The sequence below is a fragment of the Nesoenas mayeri genome, assembly GCF_963082525.1.
Source record: "Nesoenas mayeri genome assembly, chromosome: 5".
NCBI lineage: Eukaryota > Metazoa > Chordata > Aves > Columbiformes > Columbidae > Nesoenas > Nesoenas mayeri.
The window spans coordinates 52787555-52808880 of record NC_137548.1 but is presented as its reverse complement, the minus strand read 5'-3'; the positions used below and the strand labels follow the sequence as shown (position 1 = coordinate 52808880).

Genomic DNA, 21326 nt, shown 5'->3' with positions numbered 1-21326 from the left:
CTTCAGCCAGTGGCACCAAATAATCAGCTGTAGGATTGTGCTAATTCGTGTCCCCCAACCAGGAGGTGACCGAGCCTGCAGTGCCGCTTCCTGCCCAGCTGCTGGGCAGTGGGGATGACTCAGGACCTGCCTCCAAAATATTTTCCAAGGAGATCCTACGACACCAGGCAGCATTCCCCTCCATCAGTTTGATGGGGTTTATTTTGTATTTCGAGCATCCATGGCTTAGCAGAGGCAAAACAGAAGGTTTAGGAGACTCAAAGGGGATTAGAGATGAGATTAAAGCAAAAGCAAGTGCTGTTCTCAGCATGAGAAGTGGTACCTTGCAGCCATATGCAATGGCTGGGGAGAGAGGAGATCCGATGGCTGGCTAGCTCCTTCCCCTGGTTTCCATTGAGCTGAAGAGCAGCGTATCCTTGACACCTGTAGTAAGAGAAGCTACTCCACCTGAGTTTAAGTTATTTTTGGCTCACTACTGGACCAAATCTTAAGCTGCTGCCAGCTGCTCACTCCAGCTACAACTTCTACAAATCTTTAGCCACTTAGGGCTTCCCAAGGTGCCTTGGTGGGACTGGAAGTGTTGATCATGCTGTCGGCTCCCTAGTATTCACAGGAGACGGTAAACATCAAGAAGCTTTGCAGCTTTGAGAAGGTCAATGTAATGTTGATCCCCCAGGGCTCTTGGCACTGCAAAAATCATCAGCACACTGACACAAGCTCAGCTGTCCCACCATGGGAAAGATGAGCACCCATGTTAATCAGGTGTCTTCAGCAGGCATCTTCCAGAGCAACGCTGCAGTTGGCAAGGTTGTGGGTGTGCTCTCTGGCAACAGACCATTGAAACGTCACTGGCCTCCTCACCACAGGGATTTGTGCCGGATGGTGGCCTGCTCCCAGCATGGTTGGTGGTGGCTCACACAAAGCAGGACCATGCATTCCCACAGCATTTATTTGTGGTGGCAAAGCTGCTGCAACTCCCCCAGGAGGTAAAGACCACTTTTGCTCGCAGCAAAACAGAGTCCCAGGATGGGTCCTGAGCTATCGCTGACTGTTATAGCCACAATGGTCCTTGGACATTTGATATCTATTAAGGAAGCTTCTTTTCCCTAGGTTTCCTGATGCAGCGACTCAAGCTTGGATTCCAGAAATTCTTCTTAAATAATTTATTTGCAAGATACAGCGTAGAGCAGCTTGAGCAGGTTGCCTCCAGAAGAGGGACTCCCAGCCAAAACCCCTTGGGCAATTATACCCTTACAATATAAGCTTCCTACCTCTTGTACATCAATTCAGGCCAGTGGTAAAGTTAGAGTCTGAGGTCTCTCTGTTCATCATTGGATCTCTTCATTTCTTATCTCTGTGGGTAGTGGTCTTCTTATTGACCAGACTAGACATCAAAGTCCTGACCTTCAGTTATTATTTTGCACTTGCAGCTGGGGAGAAAAATAAGTTATTGGCAATAAACAAAACATTCTTCTATTTGTCATCTTCTTTTGAGACACGTTGTTCTGCTCTTTTGCTTATCTCCAGGGACGCAGTTCTCACCAGTGATCAAAAGCTCCCCTTATCTAGTAGTTTGACCTGACTCTGAGGCCATTTTGCTTAACGAGGGAGAAAGATCAGAAGTTCACTGCTTGCACTCTAAGCAAACTTACTTGTGCTAAGTGAATTCTATATAAGCAGTTTCTAAACAAGTTCCATGAGAAGTAGCATACTAAGTAATTCAATACGCTGAGGCAGTGTCTTAGGAATTACTGTAAGAGGAGCGAAGCCATTGGGAAGGCAGGATTGAGAGGATTTTTGCCCATTCTTTTTCTCTAAAGTGTTTTTCATCTCTGAGGACTAAAGGGGCCCAATTCTGCTGTCAGGGTTACATGCTCAAGCCAAGACATCAGGCTGTGGGAGAGTGCCGAAATGCTCAGTGTCTGCAGGGGCCAGGCTTTGGGAGGTGAGCACATGAGAAAAGCATCCAGTTCTACAGCTGCCTTGGGGGAATCGGTGTTATTTTCCTATCCATTTACTGTCTCAATGACAAGGCAAACAAGGGGGGAAAAAAGGGCTAGAGAGGGCTCTTCCTTCCTTTTATTTGGTCCTTTCACAAATCAAAATCCTTTCTTATACCTCCCAAACTGGAAAAGCAAATGTATTGGACAGAAACATAGCACAAGAATGAATTCCACCAAGAAGAAGGGAGGGAAAAAAAATAGAGTAGAAATCTTTTGGGCGCAGGCAAACAGGTGGGGGGGAATGTCTGATTTGCAAAGGCAGGGTGTCTGCAATCTTTGTAGTGATTAGATTTAATGGGACAGAAACGTTTCTCTCCTTCACGTCCCCTCCTCCTCTCAGCCCGAGGGGGAGAAAGGAGGGAGGTGGTGATGAGGAGGTGGCGGGGGGAGAGAAGATTTGAAAGAGTCTTTGACGTCAGCCCTGCCCTATAAAAAGCTGGCAAGAAGCTGGAAAGCGGAGATCAGAGCTCGTGGAAGAGCAAAGATGCCAACCCCGAACATCTCCACCTCTGCAGCCAAAGGCTTCCGCAGGGCGGTGTCAGAGCTGGACTCCAAGCAAGCTGAGGCCATCATGGTAAGACAAAGCTACTCCGCTTCTTTCCCTTCTCTTCCAAAAACTGCAGCCTCTCCTGTAGCTATACGCAGAGACAGGGAGGGATAGATGGACCAACACTGCCTTTGTGGGAGATTCCCCAGATGGGCACCTCTAGGCTGGCAAAGAGAAATTACCTGAACAGTTCTCTCTACACAGTGGTACATGTGAAATGCAAACTTATAGGTAGATTAAAGCTTGAACTAATGCAACATCCCGCTGCTGGCAACAAAAAGCAAGGTAAATAACCTGTAGTATACCTAAGGCAGAACTAACAAGGAATCCCCAGTGTGAAAGGGAATTTGAAAACCTTAATGCTCTCCTGATTTCAAGGCAAAAAACTCCAGAGATTTCACCTGTTCCAGCATAATGAATAAGTGTATCTGTTATTTCAGACAACGTGCGAGGCACAGGCAGTTTAATCAGTTTGTTCACTGCTGCTGTGTCCGCAGTTTCACTCTCTCTCAGCACATCCCGCTCTCATTTCTGTTCCCAGCCTTGCCTGGTGTGTTCTCAGCCCTGGGTTTAGCTTGGGGAGTGCTTCTACGCACACCAGGTCTGTATGTGGCAGGGAAGGGCAAGGAAAACTTCCTGTTGAGCTGACAAGTGTCTTTAGAAAGCCAAGTTTGGCCAACCCATTGGACTGGCTGTAGGGACAGGGACATTTCACCTCCTAACCCAAATGCCAGGACAGGCAGGAGAAACCTGGAGACTCCTGGCATGGGACAGTCCTGTGGGTAAGGAATGTGGCCAGGCTGTGGATGGCCCTGCAGGATCCAGAGCAGCCCGTGGCAGTGAGTGCAGCAGGAGGGGACCCCTCAGGATGCTCAGCAGGTGGAAACCTGGGAATCAAGCTGGGTTAGGGAGCAGATGTGCTTGGCAGATGTCTGTAAGGTGACTCCAACAGGGCAGTTATACAGCTCCCTGTTTCCCTCCCCTACACACACTGCCTTTTTCACCCACTCTCCTCTTAACCCTGTGTGGTGCTCTGATTCAGTAAAATCAGCCACTACATAGGCAGCAAGAGGTGTTTTGTAGAGTGGAGTGTGCTGGAAGGGAACAGAAACATTTAGGAAACAAGGAAGTAAGCTTGCTTTCTCTCATAAATGCAGATGAAGAAAGGCTTCCCTCTCACACTCCTTTTTATTCTAACAAAAAAATGAACACTCAAGCGGTTCTTGAAAACCTAGTATATTCCAGGCTGCTCATCAAATTGATACTTGAGACGCTTGTTGCTGTCTGGAGAAGGGACGAGTGCTTGGTTATTACACATTCTGGAGTGCTGCTTTGTGTTTGATGGGAAATGGACCACTGAACAAAGGGACTAAATGATTTTGGGTTCACCAGGTGTGCTGGCAGCAGTGTGGCAGCCTGCTTGGGGTGAGCAGCTCATCCAGCCTGGGGCAGACATAAAACCTCAGCCTGTCTCTGCATCCCTTCTTTGAACGGAAGTTCTCATAAAAAAAATAATAATTTAAAAAAAGCCCTAGCCCTGTTAGGATCACTCTGAAAGCAGGCTCCACAAATTGCTTTGCCCTTTACTCTCACCTAGCACAGAAACTCTCCACAATCCCATCACTTATTTTACTGGCTTGTACGAGGCAAGAGGCATGACTCTGCATTTGTATGTGACAGTGCGTGTTCCTGGTATGACCACGAGCAATTGGCCACCCAGTCTCTGCCCACCACCACAGCAGTTCTGGCAGGTCTGAGGTGTTCTGAAGTGTTCTCTTGCCATTGACCCTGGGTACCAGCACCCCACTGCAGGGGAAACTGTCCAAACTGTGGGGAAAAAATGTCCTTTGTATTCTCAGAACTCATCTACACCAGCAGGTATTTTACAAGTCAGCTGGGCCAGCCAAACGCCAAACTCACACTGCAGAAAATTATTTTGTTATTCAGTTTTTCTGCTGCTAATAGTTTTTAAAAGGCACCCCGAGACTACGACTGGGGCAAGGTTTGGTTACAGAGCACACAAACAGAGCCAGGCAGGAGATGGCAGCTGGAGACAAACCAGCAGGAAGGAGCACCTAGGGAAGCAGGGGTGGGTCATTACTGTCCCCACACTGCAGGGAGGGAAATAGTCTTTATGGTCCTTCCTGCTTACTGCACATCATGAGCTAGGAAAAAAAAAGCCAAAATACTTTAACTCAGAACACAGTACTTTTAATGACACTACTCAGGCTGGGCACTCTGAGCTGCAGCAAATTCAAAAAAGGAAAAACAAACTAACACTTCTTAAGAGGTGAGTGACTGTATCAGAATCAGGCCCTGGTTAGGCAAATAAATACTTTGCAAAATTGAATTAAAGTTTACACTGTAACTAAATATACACTCAGGGAATTAGTCTTCAAGACAATTCGGAAATACCATGTAACGGCACCTTCCAAAGAAAGGAAGGCATCTGTCATGGGAGATCATTTTGGTTAGTTTATATCCCAGATTCCTAATTTCCAGCAAAAGGAGGTAAAACCCTGATGAGCGTAAATGTGAGGGGCAGAGGAGAGGACGATGAGATGGGGAGCGCATAGGCAGGCAGGCAGGCAGGCAGACCCCTCCCAGCTCCCTTCTCCCAAGCAAAATTCACCCTTTTATTTATCTATCTATCTATCTATCTATCTATCTATCTATTAGATTTACCCACCCAAAACATGCCAGCGTGGAACTAAACAGCTTCCAGGACCCCTTGACAGGGACCAAAATCCGCTTCTCCTGCCTGCCAGGGGTCACCCAGTCCTAGCTAACAGGTCTGACTTGTTGGAACTGATGCTCCCAGTGCAGCTTTCCAGTCATATCAGTCTACATCCTATTTAGACTCCCCTATTCAGATTTTAACCTGATTTGTAGCTTAAACACGGGTGTCTAATTTCCATCCTCTCCACCCTAGAAGTAAAATCCTGCTGCACCTCTGCGCCTTGGGACACACTGTGGTAAAACATCCTTGGCTAACACACTACCTGGCTTGGGACCATTGCAGAGCCCCGTTACCATGGCTAGCACAAGGCTGTTTGCCCTACTTATTGCAGGCACTTTAAAGTAAACACCAGCTTAGTTTCAAACACAGTAGCAATATAAAACACACGCTTAGAGCTGAGCAGATGCTCACAAGCTTGTAAAAGTTATGGCTGAGGATACTTATTAGATGTCTTCCTCTTAGGGCATGAATACTTTCAGTTTAGACAAGCAGCCATATGTGCTTATTTGTTAGAAGGAGTTTTTCTGTGCCACAAGGAATAAAGGGGTTGAGGATCAGCAAATACAATTTCAGAAGGGCGTCTTTATTAAAAAACAACTGTATAGAAATGTGTGGGCTGGCACCTAAACATGCAGTATTTCTCAGGCTGCATTTAAAATGTCAGCTTTACACCACTAAAGTGTCCGAGAGGATTTTCACAGGAAACATTAGTTACTGATGGTAGGCTTTCAAAATCAGAGAGAAAATGGGCTTAGTATTCAAGCAGGCTTTTTGAAAGGAAAACATTATCCAAATTTTCACAAGGTAGGGAAGATATTTTCCAAATATTTTCAGTGTAATCAGAGGGAAAACTTTGGCTTGTCTCCCTCTGTATGCAGATGCTAGATGGCTTTATATGCTGCTCCTTCCTTGGTAAAATGTTTCTTTTACCAAGTTCTGAGAGTTTGTCATGTAGTTTGGGCATTGAACACCAAAAATGGGAAACAGCTGAGCTACCTCTAAATGGAAACCTGGTTGTAAAAAGACCAGGAACAAATAAGTTAGTATATGAGCTATTTGTATAACAAAAGAAACAGTAGTGATGGAAATAGCTTGTAGCTCACTATAAATACAAACAAGTGACCTAACATGATCCCAGGCACAGTGTTGCAGCATTTTAGGTGCAATTCGAAGTAACAGAAACCTGCAGGAGTTTCTTGGGACAAAACAAACCCATAGATTGGTTGGAGGAGTTTATTTTTTGGTGTATATGGATGTGGTTCCAATTACACTTCAATGGGCAAGCATCAACTTAATGTCAGAAGAAAATGTCACGTTGGATACTGGAAGAAGTTTAGCTAAGCTGCCCTGCTAATATACCTGCAAACGGTTAATGTTTCTGGGCCTGACCACAGCTGTGGGCTTCAGCTGTCCCTCATAGTGTATCTTTTCTCAGATGTTAATCTAATGCCTCTTCTCTTGAGTTCAGCAGACATTGAAAACTGTGTAAGATTGTTCCTCATTTTTATTTTTTGAAGGATATTGAAAACTGTTGCTAGGGAAAGTGAGGGGTGAAGCCCACTCTCTTATCATGCTACAATAATATTTTACACAGATTTTTCCTAAACATGAACATTTCTAAAAGTTCAATTCTTAAGCCTCAGTACTCATTACCAGATGTTCCTCTACAAAGCCAGGCAAGTCAGACCAACCTTCCTTTCTCTGCTGAGGCACATTTGTCACACCTCACCCAGCTACCAGTGTTGCCTCTGATCTCCCCTACAGCTCTATCAGAAGTGTTATTTATTTCTGTTCTGCCTTCAGTCTCCGCGGTTCATTGGTAGACGCCAAAGCCTCATTGAAGATGCCAGGAAGGAAAGAGAGGCTGCAGCTGCAGCTGCAGCCTCTGATGCCACAGAGTCTACGGAGACCATTGTTTTTGAGGAGAAGGATGGGAGAGCCATGCTGAACCTCTTCTTCATGCTCAAAGGAACCAAGACTTCACCACTATCCCGTGCATTTAAAGTATTTGAGGTGAGTACCCAAACTGTTGTATTGCAATCAAGGAATACACTACACATTTCCTGGCTGTTCTGTAAGAAATATCACTTCAGTCAGCTAAAGAAGACCCAGACTAGGTCTGGCTACTGCCAATTATCGTTTAATTGTCTGATGTCCCCACAGTCATGCCTTACTTGTGCCCCGGTGTGGCCTCACTTTCCATCACTAGGAATGCATCATGTCTCTGTCTGGTAGGGCTGTTAAGCTCTGGGTTTAACTTCACTTAATTACTGGAGCCAACCACACAGTTTCACACCCACAATCCACATCCTTGTGGCTTGTACAATGCTCTGACAGTTCCTGCTACTGCTCAGCACTTCAACTTGATGTGCAGGGCTCTGATCCCATATTCAAAACATACCATGTGCCCTTTGTGGCTAAAGACCAAACCTGCCCTGCTTGTGGGTCAAGGCTTTGGCAGTCTCTGAATGGTATTGCCACAGTTATTTGCTCAAAGGGTTACAGGAACAACTTTCACTCTGGGTGTAAAACCTACATAATGATTTCAAAATTAGCTTCCTACTTAAGGGATGAGTTTGATTCACATGTTAACGGTTCTGTTGGTTCCCCCCCGAGATGCAACCTGTATATGGTTTTAGTATCAAGGAAAACTGGTAACTAATTGAGAATTTTCCCCTGAGCCAGCAATATAACGTTGCATTATCTAGGATCTCATTACCATGAATGGAAAGACTGAGATAAGCGCTGACTATTTAAACAGTAATCAAAATATGACAACTTGCATTTATGTAGTATATTTTCATCCAGAAGGATTCAAAAGTGCTTTGCAAACTGAGGTTCTGAGCCATGTTTTATCTACAGCAGTTTAATTTCATTGACTTCAGTGGGGAGAGGACAATTTGTTCCTGTTAATCAGTCACATGGATTGTGAGGGGCCCCTGGAGGTCTCTAGTCCAACCTCCTGTTCAGAGCAGATCCAGTCACAGCAGGTTGCTCGGGGACATGTCTGTTGCATGCTGAAAATCACCAAGCTTGAGATCCCACAGTCTCCTTGAACCCCTTGAGCAGTGTTTGACAGCATACGTTATAAAAAGATTTTATCTGTTTGGTTTTTGTTTGGTTGTTTGTTGTTTTTTTTTTTTTTTTTCTTTTCCCAATGTTCTTGCTTCCAGCTTGAGCCCATTGCCTCTTGTTTCCCACTGTATACTTTTGAGACAAATCTCTGTGTTGTTTACATCCTCCCACCAGTACTAGTAGACAGTGACTCAATCTTCCCTACCCCTTCACTTCTTAAGGCTGAAACAATCCAATTTCCTCAGTCTTTCATCATATAACATTATGCTCTGGCCCCATGAGCATCTTGGCAGCCATCCATTATAACTGCTACAACGCATCAATATCTTTCTTCTATGGGACATGGTACTCCAGATGTGGTCTCTGTCATCCCAGATAGAGAGGAGGATTCACTTCCCTTGACCTGTTGTCTGCAGTCTTGCTACTACAATTAAGTATGTGGTTGGCCTTTCTCATCACAAGGGCATGCTGCTAGCTCACATATTAATACACATGATAATTATAGAACACCTTCCCCATGAAATGCCACCACTTGTGGGGTGAAAACAGATCACCAGAAACACTGTACAGCAAACCCACTGCCTAACAGCTGTAAACACATAAAAAGTGTGTTTTGGTGATAAGTATTTACCTGAAAATGTAGGCATTCTAGCTATTCATCACCCAAGTAGTGCTATCTCTGCTAATCTTATGAAAAGTGTTCAAGACCTTCAGCAATTACAAAATCATAGAATCATAGAATGTCCTAAGTTGGAAGGGGCCCACAAGAATCATCGAGTCCAACTCCTGTCCCTGTATATGACAACTCCATAGTTCATACCATTTGTCTGAGGGTGTTGTCCAGTCTCTTCTTGAACATTGTCAGGCTTGGGGCTGTGACACCTCCCTGGGGAGCCTGTTTCAGTGCTCCACCACACTTTGGGTGAAATTACAAAATATCTTGCATCTTCTCTAGGAGGACTGTTGCAAGAAAAGCTGTTTTCTGGGAAACATATTGTTCTTGTATCAAAACTGAAAGAATCCCAAAGACAAGCTTGTCAGACAAAAGCCTTAGCATTGCCATGGTTGAGGTCTCCTTCCTAAAAGTGCACAGCTGCCAGATAAGGCATGAAAAATCCATCAGTGTAACATTTCAGATGCAATACACTGCTTAGCGGGTATGAAATATTGAAATGTAGGCTCTTGTACTTGGTATATTTTCTGTTACACTGCATTTAGAGTCTATAATCTAAACAATTTCTAAAACATCAAGCAAGAAACAAGGGCAGCTTATATTCAAATATTATTTTGTTCTTCCTGGAGCAATTTACTTACTTCATCAAGATCTCTTCTGGTAAAAAAAAAAAAAAAAAATAAAAAAAAAGGGCTCTTTGAGCTTGTCACAGAGAGGGCTCTAAATATAATAAAAAGACAAGCATGTCAAGCCACAGCAGAGGAAGATTCATTTCCCAGATCCCTCTGGCAATGCAGGTACAAGATATGAAAGCAGACGGGCATAATGACATTTGCCTCATCATGAACCAGGCTGCAGGGAAGCTGGTTTCCCTCTGCTATATGTGTTTCATGCAGCCAAAGCATAGGTAATGCAATCACAGCTGACAGATTAATGCAAAGGCATTGATTGTTGAGGCGACAATGTAATAGAGAAATTGGTAGGTACATTCAAAAACACAGGCCTAAATTTAATTTACCTGTGGCGTCGCATCTGTTCCTTCTTCTCTTTTTTGCCTCCAATTAACAAAAGAAATCATGTCCCTTCCTCTACCAAAGATCTCACAGATACATTGGGAAGGTTGGGTTGCCGCCCAGGGATTTGTGCTTGTACTGCCAGTTTTCACTGAGAAAATATCCACAAATCTACTAGGGCCCTTTGGAAGACTATAGACTCCATCTTGTCTCCTTCTTATTATTTGGGGATGGTCAATTCTAATAATGGTCCTGAATGATCCCAGCTCTGATAGCGATCCCCAAATTGCCGTCGAGCCCCGCCAGTTCAGCACCGCGGCCAGCGCCGCCTGCCCGTGCCCGCGCAGCGCCCACCCCTGCACGTTACCGCCCCGCCCCATAACCCCAAACCAGCCCCAAAACGCCTTCACCTCAACTGAGAGATGGATGGAAAGGGGGTCATGGGAGGTGGTGTTTTGCCACATCAGTTTCCCCGCTTGATACGATCTTCTTTGCCACTGTGGAAGTCTTCTGTTGATAGTTGTTGGCCAGTCTCACTGGTTGTCTGTGCAAGAAGGAAAAACAGTGAAATTAAGGAGAAGTGTGTTTATCCCAAGGGAGGGGAAGTAGAAGAAAAATACAAAGGGCTGTCCCTCCCAAATGTATCCATATGGGCACCTTTGGGAAGTACCGGCAGGTGTTTCAAGTATTGTTTAATGTTTTTGTTCTCCTTTTCCATGTCCTAAAAGACATTTGAAGCCAAAATTCACCACCTGGAGACCAGGCTTAGCCGAAAGCCCCGTGAAGGGACTGCTGAACTGGAGTACTTTGTGCGCTGTGAAGTACACAGCTCTGACCTCAATACTTTCATTAGCTCCATCAAGAGGGTAGCAGAAGATGTGAGGACCACTAAGGAAGACAAATGTAAGTAACTTAGAAGCTGTTACAGTTTTGTGGACAGGCTGAGCTGTAGAGACAGGGTGGAGATTTTGTTATTCCCAGAAAAGCGGAAGGGCTACCATGTACTGAATTTGAGCAAATCAGAAAAGAGTGCCTCTGGGACACCTGAATCCTGAAAGGCACTTCCCTCCTTGCCCATTTCTCAACTGACTGCAGAGTCCATAGACAGTTCTTCTGTCACCAGATTGAAAAAATAGAAATAGATGATGAAATTTCATGTTTTGTTCACACCTGTCCCAGAGTTTTCCATGCCTACTACTGTTTTTTATTATAAATGTAAAGTAGTTTCCTAACTATGTGTCAGGAACCCTGTACAGATCTACCACTAAATTACAAGACACCCCCCATGCCATCCTGTTCATAAGACAGGTGATTCTTACTGTAAAATATCCCTAGAGATCTGCAGCAACTACTCTATGATCAGCTGGACCTCTGGATTTGTTTTTAATGTGAAGTCTGGAATCTTCAAGTAAAATTCAATTTTCATCTTATTGTTTACATTTTTCGCAAAATACTCTGCTGACAGATAGGCAGGGAAGTAATGAAATGGAGATCATGGCATTAGACCTGACTCGAGGATAGGAGTGCTGAGAGTGTGGGACTACTTCCCAGAAGGAACAGCTGTGTCCTGTGATACTGTGTGTGTGCATTTGGTACACCAGGTCAGATGTATGTTATTCAAGCTCACTACTCAGCAGGGGATGCTCCATCTTCACTTCCGCAGCTAGTTTTTATCTTTCTCTTTCCCCACAGTTCACTGGTTTCCCAGAAAAATCTGTGAATTGGACAAGTGCCACCATTTGGTCACCAAGTTTGACCCTGACTTGGATCTGGATCACCCGGTGAGTTAGTCTGTGTGGCCACATACTCACGTGGGAGTCCTGAGCCTTCCCTCAGAAGCAGACACCTGGAGAACACCTATTATTTCAGCTGATCAGGGAACTATAGTGCAGTCACCACCAGGAAAGAAGTTCCTCCAGCCAGTGATGAACTTTGTTGGGTGACAAGTTTTAGTAACTGAATAAAAATCTTGTCTCTGTTCCTGTTTGTCATCACAGGGCTACTCTGACCAAGTATATCGCCAGAGAAGGAAATCAATAGCAGAAATTGCTTTTCACTATAAGCAGTAAGTCTCTTTCCTAACATCCATGTGGGGATAATGCCATGCCAATGCAACCTGTTGGGAACTCATTGTGCTACTTACATGAGACGTCTTTTACATTTTGTCTCCCCATTCAGCCTTGCCAGCTCTTTTTGTGTGCCTCTTCTCTCTATGTATTTGGGTTTCTTGTTAACTAAAAAATGTCTCTGGTCATTAATTCGTACATTGATAAAACCTGAATAAACTTCCTGCATAACAAAAGCCACACATAATTCCATGAGATGTCCAACTTCATTTTGAATTGTAACATCTTAGGATGACATCTAATCCCGACTTCAGTGTTTCAAGTACTGAAAAAGCTACCACATGCCCAGAAAACTTGTTCCAGTGGTTCATTATCCTGCCTGTGAAAAAATGTAGCATTTATTTCTAAACTGAACTTTGTTAGCTTTGGCTTTCACCCAATAGATCACACATGCCTTTCATCTATTAGATTGAATTCTGCTATCAGACTTTCATTTTTTGTTTTGTTTTGTTTATGAAGGTATTTATAGACTGAATTGTTCACCTCCTAACTCTCTCTGATAAATTAAATAGATTCCAGTAATGGTCTCATCATTGTCTTATATAGATTTAAGACTATCTCTTGTACTCCCACTTAATACTTCTGTTCTGATATATGCAGTAATAGCACTCAGCCTCTTCACTACAACATCAAATTGAACTCTAGTATTCAGTCTGGTTTGTAAAATATTTCCTAGATACTATTCAGTAATACTGCCTTTCACCATAGCATCTCTCTCTCCGAGCAGGACTTTAAATGTAGATTTTTGTAGTGAGACATATGAAAGCAGGCTATGGAAATTATATGGGTCACCTTCTTGAGCTACTCCTGGAACTAGGGTGATCCCAGAATGGCTTTCTGCTTTATTAGGTTCCATGTTCTTTGCAGATTTGAAGCCCAGGATATAGACATTGATGTTTTTATCCTGTACTAATACTAAATGCACAGAAAGTCACTATGTCAGCAGGGGAGTCCTGAGGGACACAGGAAAAAATACTCTCCTAAGATGATGCACCCATTTAAGATGTCTTCTCTCACATCTCATCTGCAAATTGGCATTTATGAGCCCCTGTGTAGCATCCCTTCAGGCTGTTAATGGAAAAAGAACTATGCTTTATTGCTGTAATATGTGAATATCTTATTTGTTCAAATACAGAACAGAAAGATTCAGGAAAAAGAATTGCTAATTATGATGCAGAAAAGGCAGAAGTGTCAGTCTTATTTAATTCCCACTTACAACAGCATTAAGATTTTCTGTCTTTGTGCCCTTAGTCTTACTGACAATATATTTTCCTGCAGTTCAAATGTATTTAGTTTTCCTTATTCGCTGCTTTTATTTCCCTGCCACTGATTCAGTCTTGAAGCCATCAGACCCTTGAAGTTCAGGCACATGAAATTACTTTTTTTTCACACAAAGTTTCTTTTCTTTTTCCAGTGAAAACTTTAATTTTTATTTTTTTTTTTTAGTGTTATGCCTACTAAGCATAACTCATCTAAGTTCATCCCTTATTCACTTATAACCTCTTGCTAGACTAATGCTTTTTTCTGTGTTTATGTGTTTGTTGCACCTGTACAACTGACCCAATACTAAAGATTTGTCTCTCCTCTCACCCCCCTGTTTGGTTTTAAGAAGAGCGACTGACATGCAGAGTTTCTCCAAAGTGCTTCCTTCTCAAAGGGAAGAGGAGCCTGGCTTGTGCTCTGCTGCTGTCAGTAATGGTGCCTTTGCCTTGCAGTGGGGACCCAATCCCTCATGTGGAGTACACGGCAGAGGAGCTTGCTACCTGGTGAGCACTGATTTAATCTGTGACACGTATTTGCTTCACCACTAGAAGCTGGTAATCAAAACCTAAACAGTTAGGATGTGACCTCTTGAAAAATGTATCAGCAGTGCAAACATCCCACTTAATGTCTTGTTACAAAAAGCAGTAACTCAATGCATGGTGTTTTCTGGTAGCAACTGCATTCAGGAGATAAGTTCAAACACAAGGTGAGAATTTTGGGGTTGTCTTATGCAGGGACAGGAGTTGGACTTGTTGATTCTTGTGGGTCCTTTCCAACTCAGGACATTTCTAGTCTAGTCTAGTCTAGTCTAGTCTACATCCAAAACAGTGATGCTCTGTCTCTTCCACTCTTGGGGTTGCACCAAGAGCACTTTCACGCTGCATCCCCCAGGAGTTTCCTGCAAAGGATCCTCCCCAGAGAGTGAGGTAGATAAATTGGAGTCCTGCCTCTCCAAGAGCACCTGGCTTAGTAGCAGCCTCCAAAGGGCAGTTATCATAGCTGCAGAAAGAAGTATGAGGCCCATGGTGAATATCTGGAGGGTACCTTGCTGTCCCCACTCATGAAAACACTTACTTTGAACATGTTTATTTCCAGCAGTATTGCTGCAGGAGTGTCTCTGAAAACAAGGCCGGCCAGCTTATATGAGCTGAGTGCACAGGCTCCTAAACAAGGCCATCTCCTGGTTATGTTGACTGTCTTCATAGTACAACTTCAGGAGGTAACCTACAGGGAATATTTTAATACCAGTTAATACATTTTATACAACCTTCTGACCTTCAAGGTCAAAAATAGTTCTGTGCAGATACAGCTGCTGACTTTGCAGGCTCATTTTAATGTGTGTCTGTATGTTTACATATCAACACACACAGACATAGACTTAGTGGTGGAGAAAGGACAAGAAATCTAGAGGTTTGATAGTGTATAACCAGAGGACAGGAGAGGACTAAACACAACAAACCACTGAGTGTCTGCCATCTCTTGTCCTGAAGGAAGGAGGTGTATAGCACCCTGAAGACTCTATACCCCACCCACGCCTGCAAGGAGTACCTCGAAGCTTTCAGCCTACTGGAGAAATTCTGTGGCTACAATGAGAACAACATCCCTCAGCTGGAAGAGGTCTCCCGCTTCCTAAAAGGTGGGTACAAGCCTGAAGCACCCCGGCCCACGTTCTCCCAGGGCTCCAGCATGGTGGTGGCAGCTAGAGCCAAGAAAACTGAACCTGAAGGAAGAGTGTGTGGGCAGACACCTGGGAGGAGAGCTGCTGGAGGCTTGTGTATTGCCCACAGAGGACAGGAGTAGACCCTAGGCAGTGGAGACTGCAGCTAAACACAGTGGGCTGCAACTGAAGGTCAAAGCCACAGTCAAATGATCCCACTGGGCATCTAAAGAACAGATACTGCTCCCTAGCAGGAGCAGAAAGACTAGGCCTGACACACCAGAAACCTTTTAGTTTCTAGCACTGATGTTTTTGCTCTCTGTGCGGGGAACACGGGGCACCAGCATAGCCCCTGCAGAGATGATCTGTGCTGTTTCAGAGAGGACTGGCTTCCAGCTCCGGCCAGTGGCTGGTTTGCTGTCAGCGCGGGACTTCCTCGCCAGCCTGGCCTTCCGTGTCTTCCAGTGCACGCAGTACATCCGCCATGCGTCCTCACCCATGCACTCTCCCGAGCCGTGAGTATCACCCAGCCCCAGTCACCTCCGCTGCCTGGGCATCTCACCTGGCCAGCAACTAACCTTCTCCCTAATGGGCAAACTCTGTCTGCTGCTGACTGCGTTCTCCACCTTTCCCCTGGGCATTGGCAGGGACTGCTGTCACGAGCTGCTGGGGCACATCCCAATGCTGGCTGACAAGACGTTTGCCCAGTTCTCTCAGGTAAGGGCGAAGAGCATGAGGTGGGAACCCAAGCCAACCACAGTCTCACCACCTAAGCATTTATTGTTCTAGGATGTATTTATATTAAAAACAATATTGAGGAGACCTAGTGATTGACTGAGAATATAGAGTAAAAATATCAGGCTCTGCAGCAAAACAGTTTTAGTCTAAGCACGATGAATCCTCAGCAGATGCATGGCAGTGCAGGGCAACAATATGTGTTGTCTCAAGGCAGTAAGACAGAGGCCCTCAGACCAAATCTATCCTGACATTCACTCCTTCCCTTCTCTTCCCAGGACATTGGGCTGGCATCTCTGGGAGCAACTGATGAAGAAATCGAGAAACTTGCAACTGTAAGTTTTCCTCTCTGTTGGGTGGGGTCTTCAACCCCTCCAGCAGCATCTCTGTGGTATCGGGGGGACTAATCCAGCCTAGTCTCCCCAGATCCGCAGGCTCAGAGCACCTACCTGAGCAGCCCCAGCCCTGCTTTCATGGTGATTGTGCAGAGCATAGTTAAACAGAGGAGCTCACTTGCACATAAACCTAATTTTCTCAGGCACTAGAGTATCATGAAGTATCGTATTTCTAGCAACAGCACTGCTGGGACTCTTTGGGAAGGGATTAAATGACATCCACTTCCTTTGGCTCTCCCTTTGCAAGGTGACCCATCCTGCTCCAAGGGCACTGAATGGCAGCCTATGCAATGGCCAGGTGTGCAGGGGACCAGCCTGGGGACTCAGTTTCTGTCTCTTCCTGGCATGGCAGCAATTTAGTTTAGCACTTTGCTGTGGCAGTGATGGGTACAGGGTAAGGCAAGAGAACAATGTGCCAGGCACCCGCTCATTTAAACAAGCCTAGACCCTGGCTGCTATGCAAGTGCTCAGAAGTGACAGGGAGATGAAGAGGTGAAGCTGTGTTCCCTATGCATTTTTTTTTTCTCCTTTCACAGCTTTACTGGTTTACAGTGGAGTTTGGACTCTGCAGACAGAATGGGATAATCAAAGCCTATGGAGCTGGGCTTCTGTCTTCATATGGGGAGCTAATAGTAAGTCCCAGCATAATTTGCCTTTCTCTCTGCTCTAGATCCTGTGTAGCAAACACCTTCCTCCTCCGCAAAGATCCAATGACTTTACCTGATCTGTTCTTCATCTCTGTCTATCACATACATGCTCTATGATCCTCTTAATTTTATTCTGGCATTTTTCTGCTGTGTCCATAGCACTCCCTGTCAGATGAACCAGAGGTGAGGGACTTCGACCCTGATGCTGCTGCTGTTCAGCCCTACCAGGACCAGAACTACCAGTCTGTGTATTTTGTGTCTGAGAGCTTCAGTGATGCAAAAAATAAACTGAGGTAGGACTGGGTTGTGAGGGAGATCCAAAGAAAAGGAAATGAAGCTATAATATATTGAAGTGGGGCTTGGCACCATGGCTGCTTTCAGTTCAAGGTCTCAGAAGTACTCTGAAAACTGTTGTCAGGTCTGTCCAAGTAAAGTGATTCTCCAGCTCCCACAGGGTCCAGCCTCCGCCCCTCGGATTTGCCCCAGAATCCCCCAAAATATCCTAGACTCAAGGGCTTGGGTGTGGAGGAGTGGGATGGAGGCACTTGTGGAGAAAAGACTGAGGGAGAAAGATAAATCTAGCTTGTCTCCTTAGTTCTCATAGGAAGGAGTTACAGATTATCTTCAGTTCCCTGGTGATGTCAAGCAACAAACTTGAGGGCTGGTGGTCCAGAAATTGGAGACCCAAAGCACTCACCAGGATCCTCTCTATTTCCTTGATGCGGAAGGGCCAAATGATTCAGGTCAGGTACTGGCTGTCCCTCACAAGAACACCGACCAGCATGTGTCCTAAAACACAAACTTCTGCATCATGTGAAAGTTGGCTCTGTGGGTGAAAGTTTTAGGACAGGGTTGAAGAGCTGCTCGAAATGGTGGCATTTAGGGTGCAGAGAGACATTTGACTTTATGAGCAGCTGCTGGGCAACTTACCCATTTATCATTCAACTAGCAAAAAAATCCATAGCATCATTAGTAGCTCATACACAAACAAAAAAATATTTGCTTGGTGTGAATAGTTTTAACCATGGGGAAAAAAAAAAAAAAGGAACATTTGTTTCCTAGGCTGGTTAACTTGGACTAGCAGAACTCAGACAGCATCCCACCACGGTAACTGAGTTTCCCTATCCCATGGGACTGCAAATAGAATGGAGAGAGGCAATTCTACCCATGGACATCTATTCAGAAGAGAATTGTCTTGGACAATATTCAGAATTGCCCAAAGAAGGAAAGCTCAGTCCTTTAACATTTGACCAACAGAGGAAAACTTTGCCTATACCATTTTGTCTTAGCATAGGAAAGGGGTAGGATGAAACGAAGTATTACACAATGTATATGACTTTGCATTTCCTGCAAATGGGGTAATTCATATAAATAATGTGGTGAGGACTGCTATATTTCAATTTCTGCTTTTATTACCCCACTTGCACCATTCGTACAACTCAGAGTCCAGCTGCTCAAAAGCAAGCACCTGGAGAGCCTGTCCTCTCACACACACTAGGCTGCTTTAAAAAAACCCACAACTGTTGCCTCATGAGTCATTTCCTTGCATTTAAAAAGGAAAAAAATATACCACACACACATCCAAGATTAGGCTAGAGGGTTTTGACAGTGACAAGCACTGGAAATGATCCTCTTTAAAGAGCTCAGAGACCACACAGATGTTACTTAGTAGTGAAAACATTAAAACATCTATATTTTTTTCATTACTGGCAGCTGCCACCATAGACCTGTTTGTCAGTGTTACCTCTCAAGAAAAGCCTCTTTTCCCAGAAATAAAACTTTGAGCACACTCTCAGTGCCCTTTCAGGCACTCATGTCATACTTAAATGCTTCAAAAAGGTGTCAGGTGAAGACACCCGTGTTGGAGGGCAGGTTTCTAACCATTAGAAGATGTGCTGTGAGTCATCACTGTGGCTGATGGCATTAAATAAGCGAGGTGTGCTGGACCTTGCCTGGTAGAACTGAGATAAGCCACGTATTTTAGGAGGTGGACAGAAAACCCCTCTGTTTGCAGGTTTGATTTTTTGTTTGTTTGTTTTTGTTTTTGTTTTGTTGTGTTTTGTTTGTTTCCCCTGCAAGCATGGCAGCTCCCTGCAAGCACAAGCCTGCGGCTTTGGCCATGTTGCCTCTAGGCCCTGTCTGGTATTTTCCTCCAAATCCTGGCGATCCAGGACTAGGCTTCTCCGCGGCTTTCAGTAGCAGCCAGAGGAGCATCTCCCCGAGAATGGGATGCTCTTCCGCGAGCCCTGCACCCGAGCAGACCCGCGGTAGCCACAAGAGGGTACCCTAAGCTAAGCAATTCAGGAGTGAAGGGGTGAAGCCTCAGCAGAGGTGAGAAGAATGCCTGTTGCTAGTGCTGTTTGTCTGTTTATTTGCCCAGGCCTTTCCAGCAAAACACTATAGCCATGAGCACCTACATCTAGATTCCCAGGTTCATATTTACATAGCCACTAAACCCTACTTTGTCGAGTGTACAAATCTTAGTGTTGGAGGTGAACATGAGCAGCTTTGGAGAAATCTTACCCTTGATTTATTTTTACTTGACCATGCACTTCTCCATTAGAAAGACAGCAGCAAGGTCTTGCTTTTGAGAGGTCTCAGGTAAAGTCAGGTTCATCACTGAGATCTAGACTCTAGTCGACTTTGGGTCCAGTAGTGCAACTTTGCTCAAGCACATAGCTCTGGTGATGTTATTTCCATCCTTTTTCCCAGGCCTGAGCTGCAGTCTGTCAAATCTATTCTTAATATGGCTTGCAGCTAGTTCTCCCCTCCCCAAGCAGAGATTAGTCAATAAATGAATGTCAGAAAGGATTTAGGAATATAATGCTATAATACCATGGGCTTTCCCTGCAATTAGCTTCTAAATCTCCTTGGCATTTTCAAAAAAGCAAAACATAAATTAAAGTAGAGGATGCCTGGTGATGGCCACAGAGGTGACCAGTACAGTGCATCCTCCAATTCGATGCAAGCCCATGTGTTCAGCTCACAGAAACCTGCAATCAGACACATGGTCTTCCTTGCTGAACAGGAGAGATCTCAACTACTGCTATAGGTCTGGAAAGGTGGGAAAGCAGAGCTTTTGTGCTAACCTAGAAACTGCCTAGAGAAGGCATTAACTCATTGTGACCTGGGTAAGTAGTGATGGGCAGGAGGGAGACTCAGGACTCCTCTCTTGTACCAAGCCCTCTCACCCCTCTCCTTGCAGGAACTACGCGGCACACATCAAGCGGCCCTTCTCGGTGAAATACGAGCCCTACACCCACAGCATTGAGCTCCTGGACAGCCCTCAGACGATCTGTCACTCCCTGGAGAGTGTAAGGGATGAGCTTCACTCGCTGATTAACGCGCTCAATGTTATCAGTTAATAGGAGAACTGGGGTCTTTCTTTCCTCTCTTCCCTCACAGCCCCCAAACCACCTGCTCTGCCCTCACCTAGTTCCAAGCTGATAACTCCTACCTGTCTTCTCCAAACATTTACACTGCTGCCTGTCACCCCGTGACCCCAGCAGCTTCCCAGTTTTGTAAGTACGGCCAGCTCAGAGGAGAGCAGAGTGATGGACCCAACGCCTGATGACTTTTTGGGTAGCTTTTCTACTGACTGCTGGAAGAGGCTTAGCACAGACCAAAAGCATGGCCAGGCTACAAATTTGAAGTCAAGAGCTTTCATCTAACAAAAAAAAAAAACCTAAAAAAACCCCCAAAACAACAACAAACAAACAAACCAAACAAACAAAAAAAAAAAAAGAAAAGAGAAAAATCTCTATTTTGCCATTCAAGAGCATATATTCACCTGTATTTATAGCCCCAAAGCAACTCCTATAGCAACTTAATGAGGGACCGTCAGAACCCACTATCTCCTGCGTCTTGCAGCCTTGTATATTTTGGAAATGCAGAGCTGCTCCAGAAGCCTGCACCAACCCTATGAGGTTTAAAATTTAATCTCCCAGCCTCCCCTCGGGTCTCACACAAGGGGATGCTTAGGCATGAACCCCTGAGCTGCACCACCCTACCAGGCTGTAATAAGCATTGTAGCTTCCCTGAACCTCTAAATTAACCTAAGCCAGGAGTTGCCTGTCTGGCTTAGAGCAGCCCTGATCTACTTGTATCCTCCCCAGTACAAGCACCACAGAGCCAGCCCTGGCCACCCTGAACCAGAGCATGGGCACTGCCTTCAACCCCTTGTTTAAAAGCTCCCACAGCAGGGAGTGCTCAAGAGCCCCGCTGCCATCCTTCACAGCAGATACCAGTCATAGCTGTCGATGTTCCTGCATGCTGGTGGCCCTGGGCAGCTTCGGCAGCCTCTTGGTGTCCTGAGTTTATTGGTTATTGCAGAATGAGTGGGGCCCTTGGTGTCTCTGCCAGTTTTTAGGGAGGGATTCACGTGCTTTCACTTTTTCAGTCTATTATACAGGTACAGCATTGTCTTGCTCTTAGATATCTCTGTATCACTGT

General features: G+C 44.9%; 1 protein-coding gene across 1 annotated transcript; it reads left to right on the top strand.

The window, feature by feature from the left end:
• Positions 1-2487: 2487 nt before the first annotated feature.
• TH (tyrosine hydroxylase) lies at positions 2488-20239 on the top strand (the record flags this gene model as incomplete). Its single annotated transcript, XM_080345851.1, has 13 exons — positions 2488-2577; positions 7094-7303; positions 10780-10954; positions 11744-11832; positions 12049-12116; positions 13893-13943; positions 14931-15076; positions 15477-15612; positions 15745-15814; positions 16111-16167; positions 16764-16859; positions 17034-17167; positions 20080-20239. 13 exons carry the CDS (start codon positions 2488-2490, stop codon positions 20237-20239), a joined length of 1482 nt encoding a protein of 493 aa, XP_080201977.1.
• Between the last annotated feature and the right edge of the window lie 1087 nt (positions 20240-21326).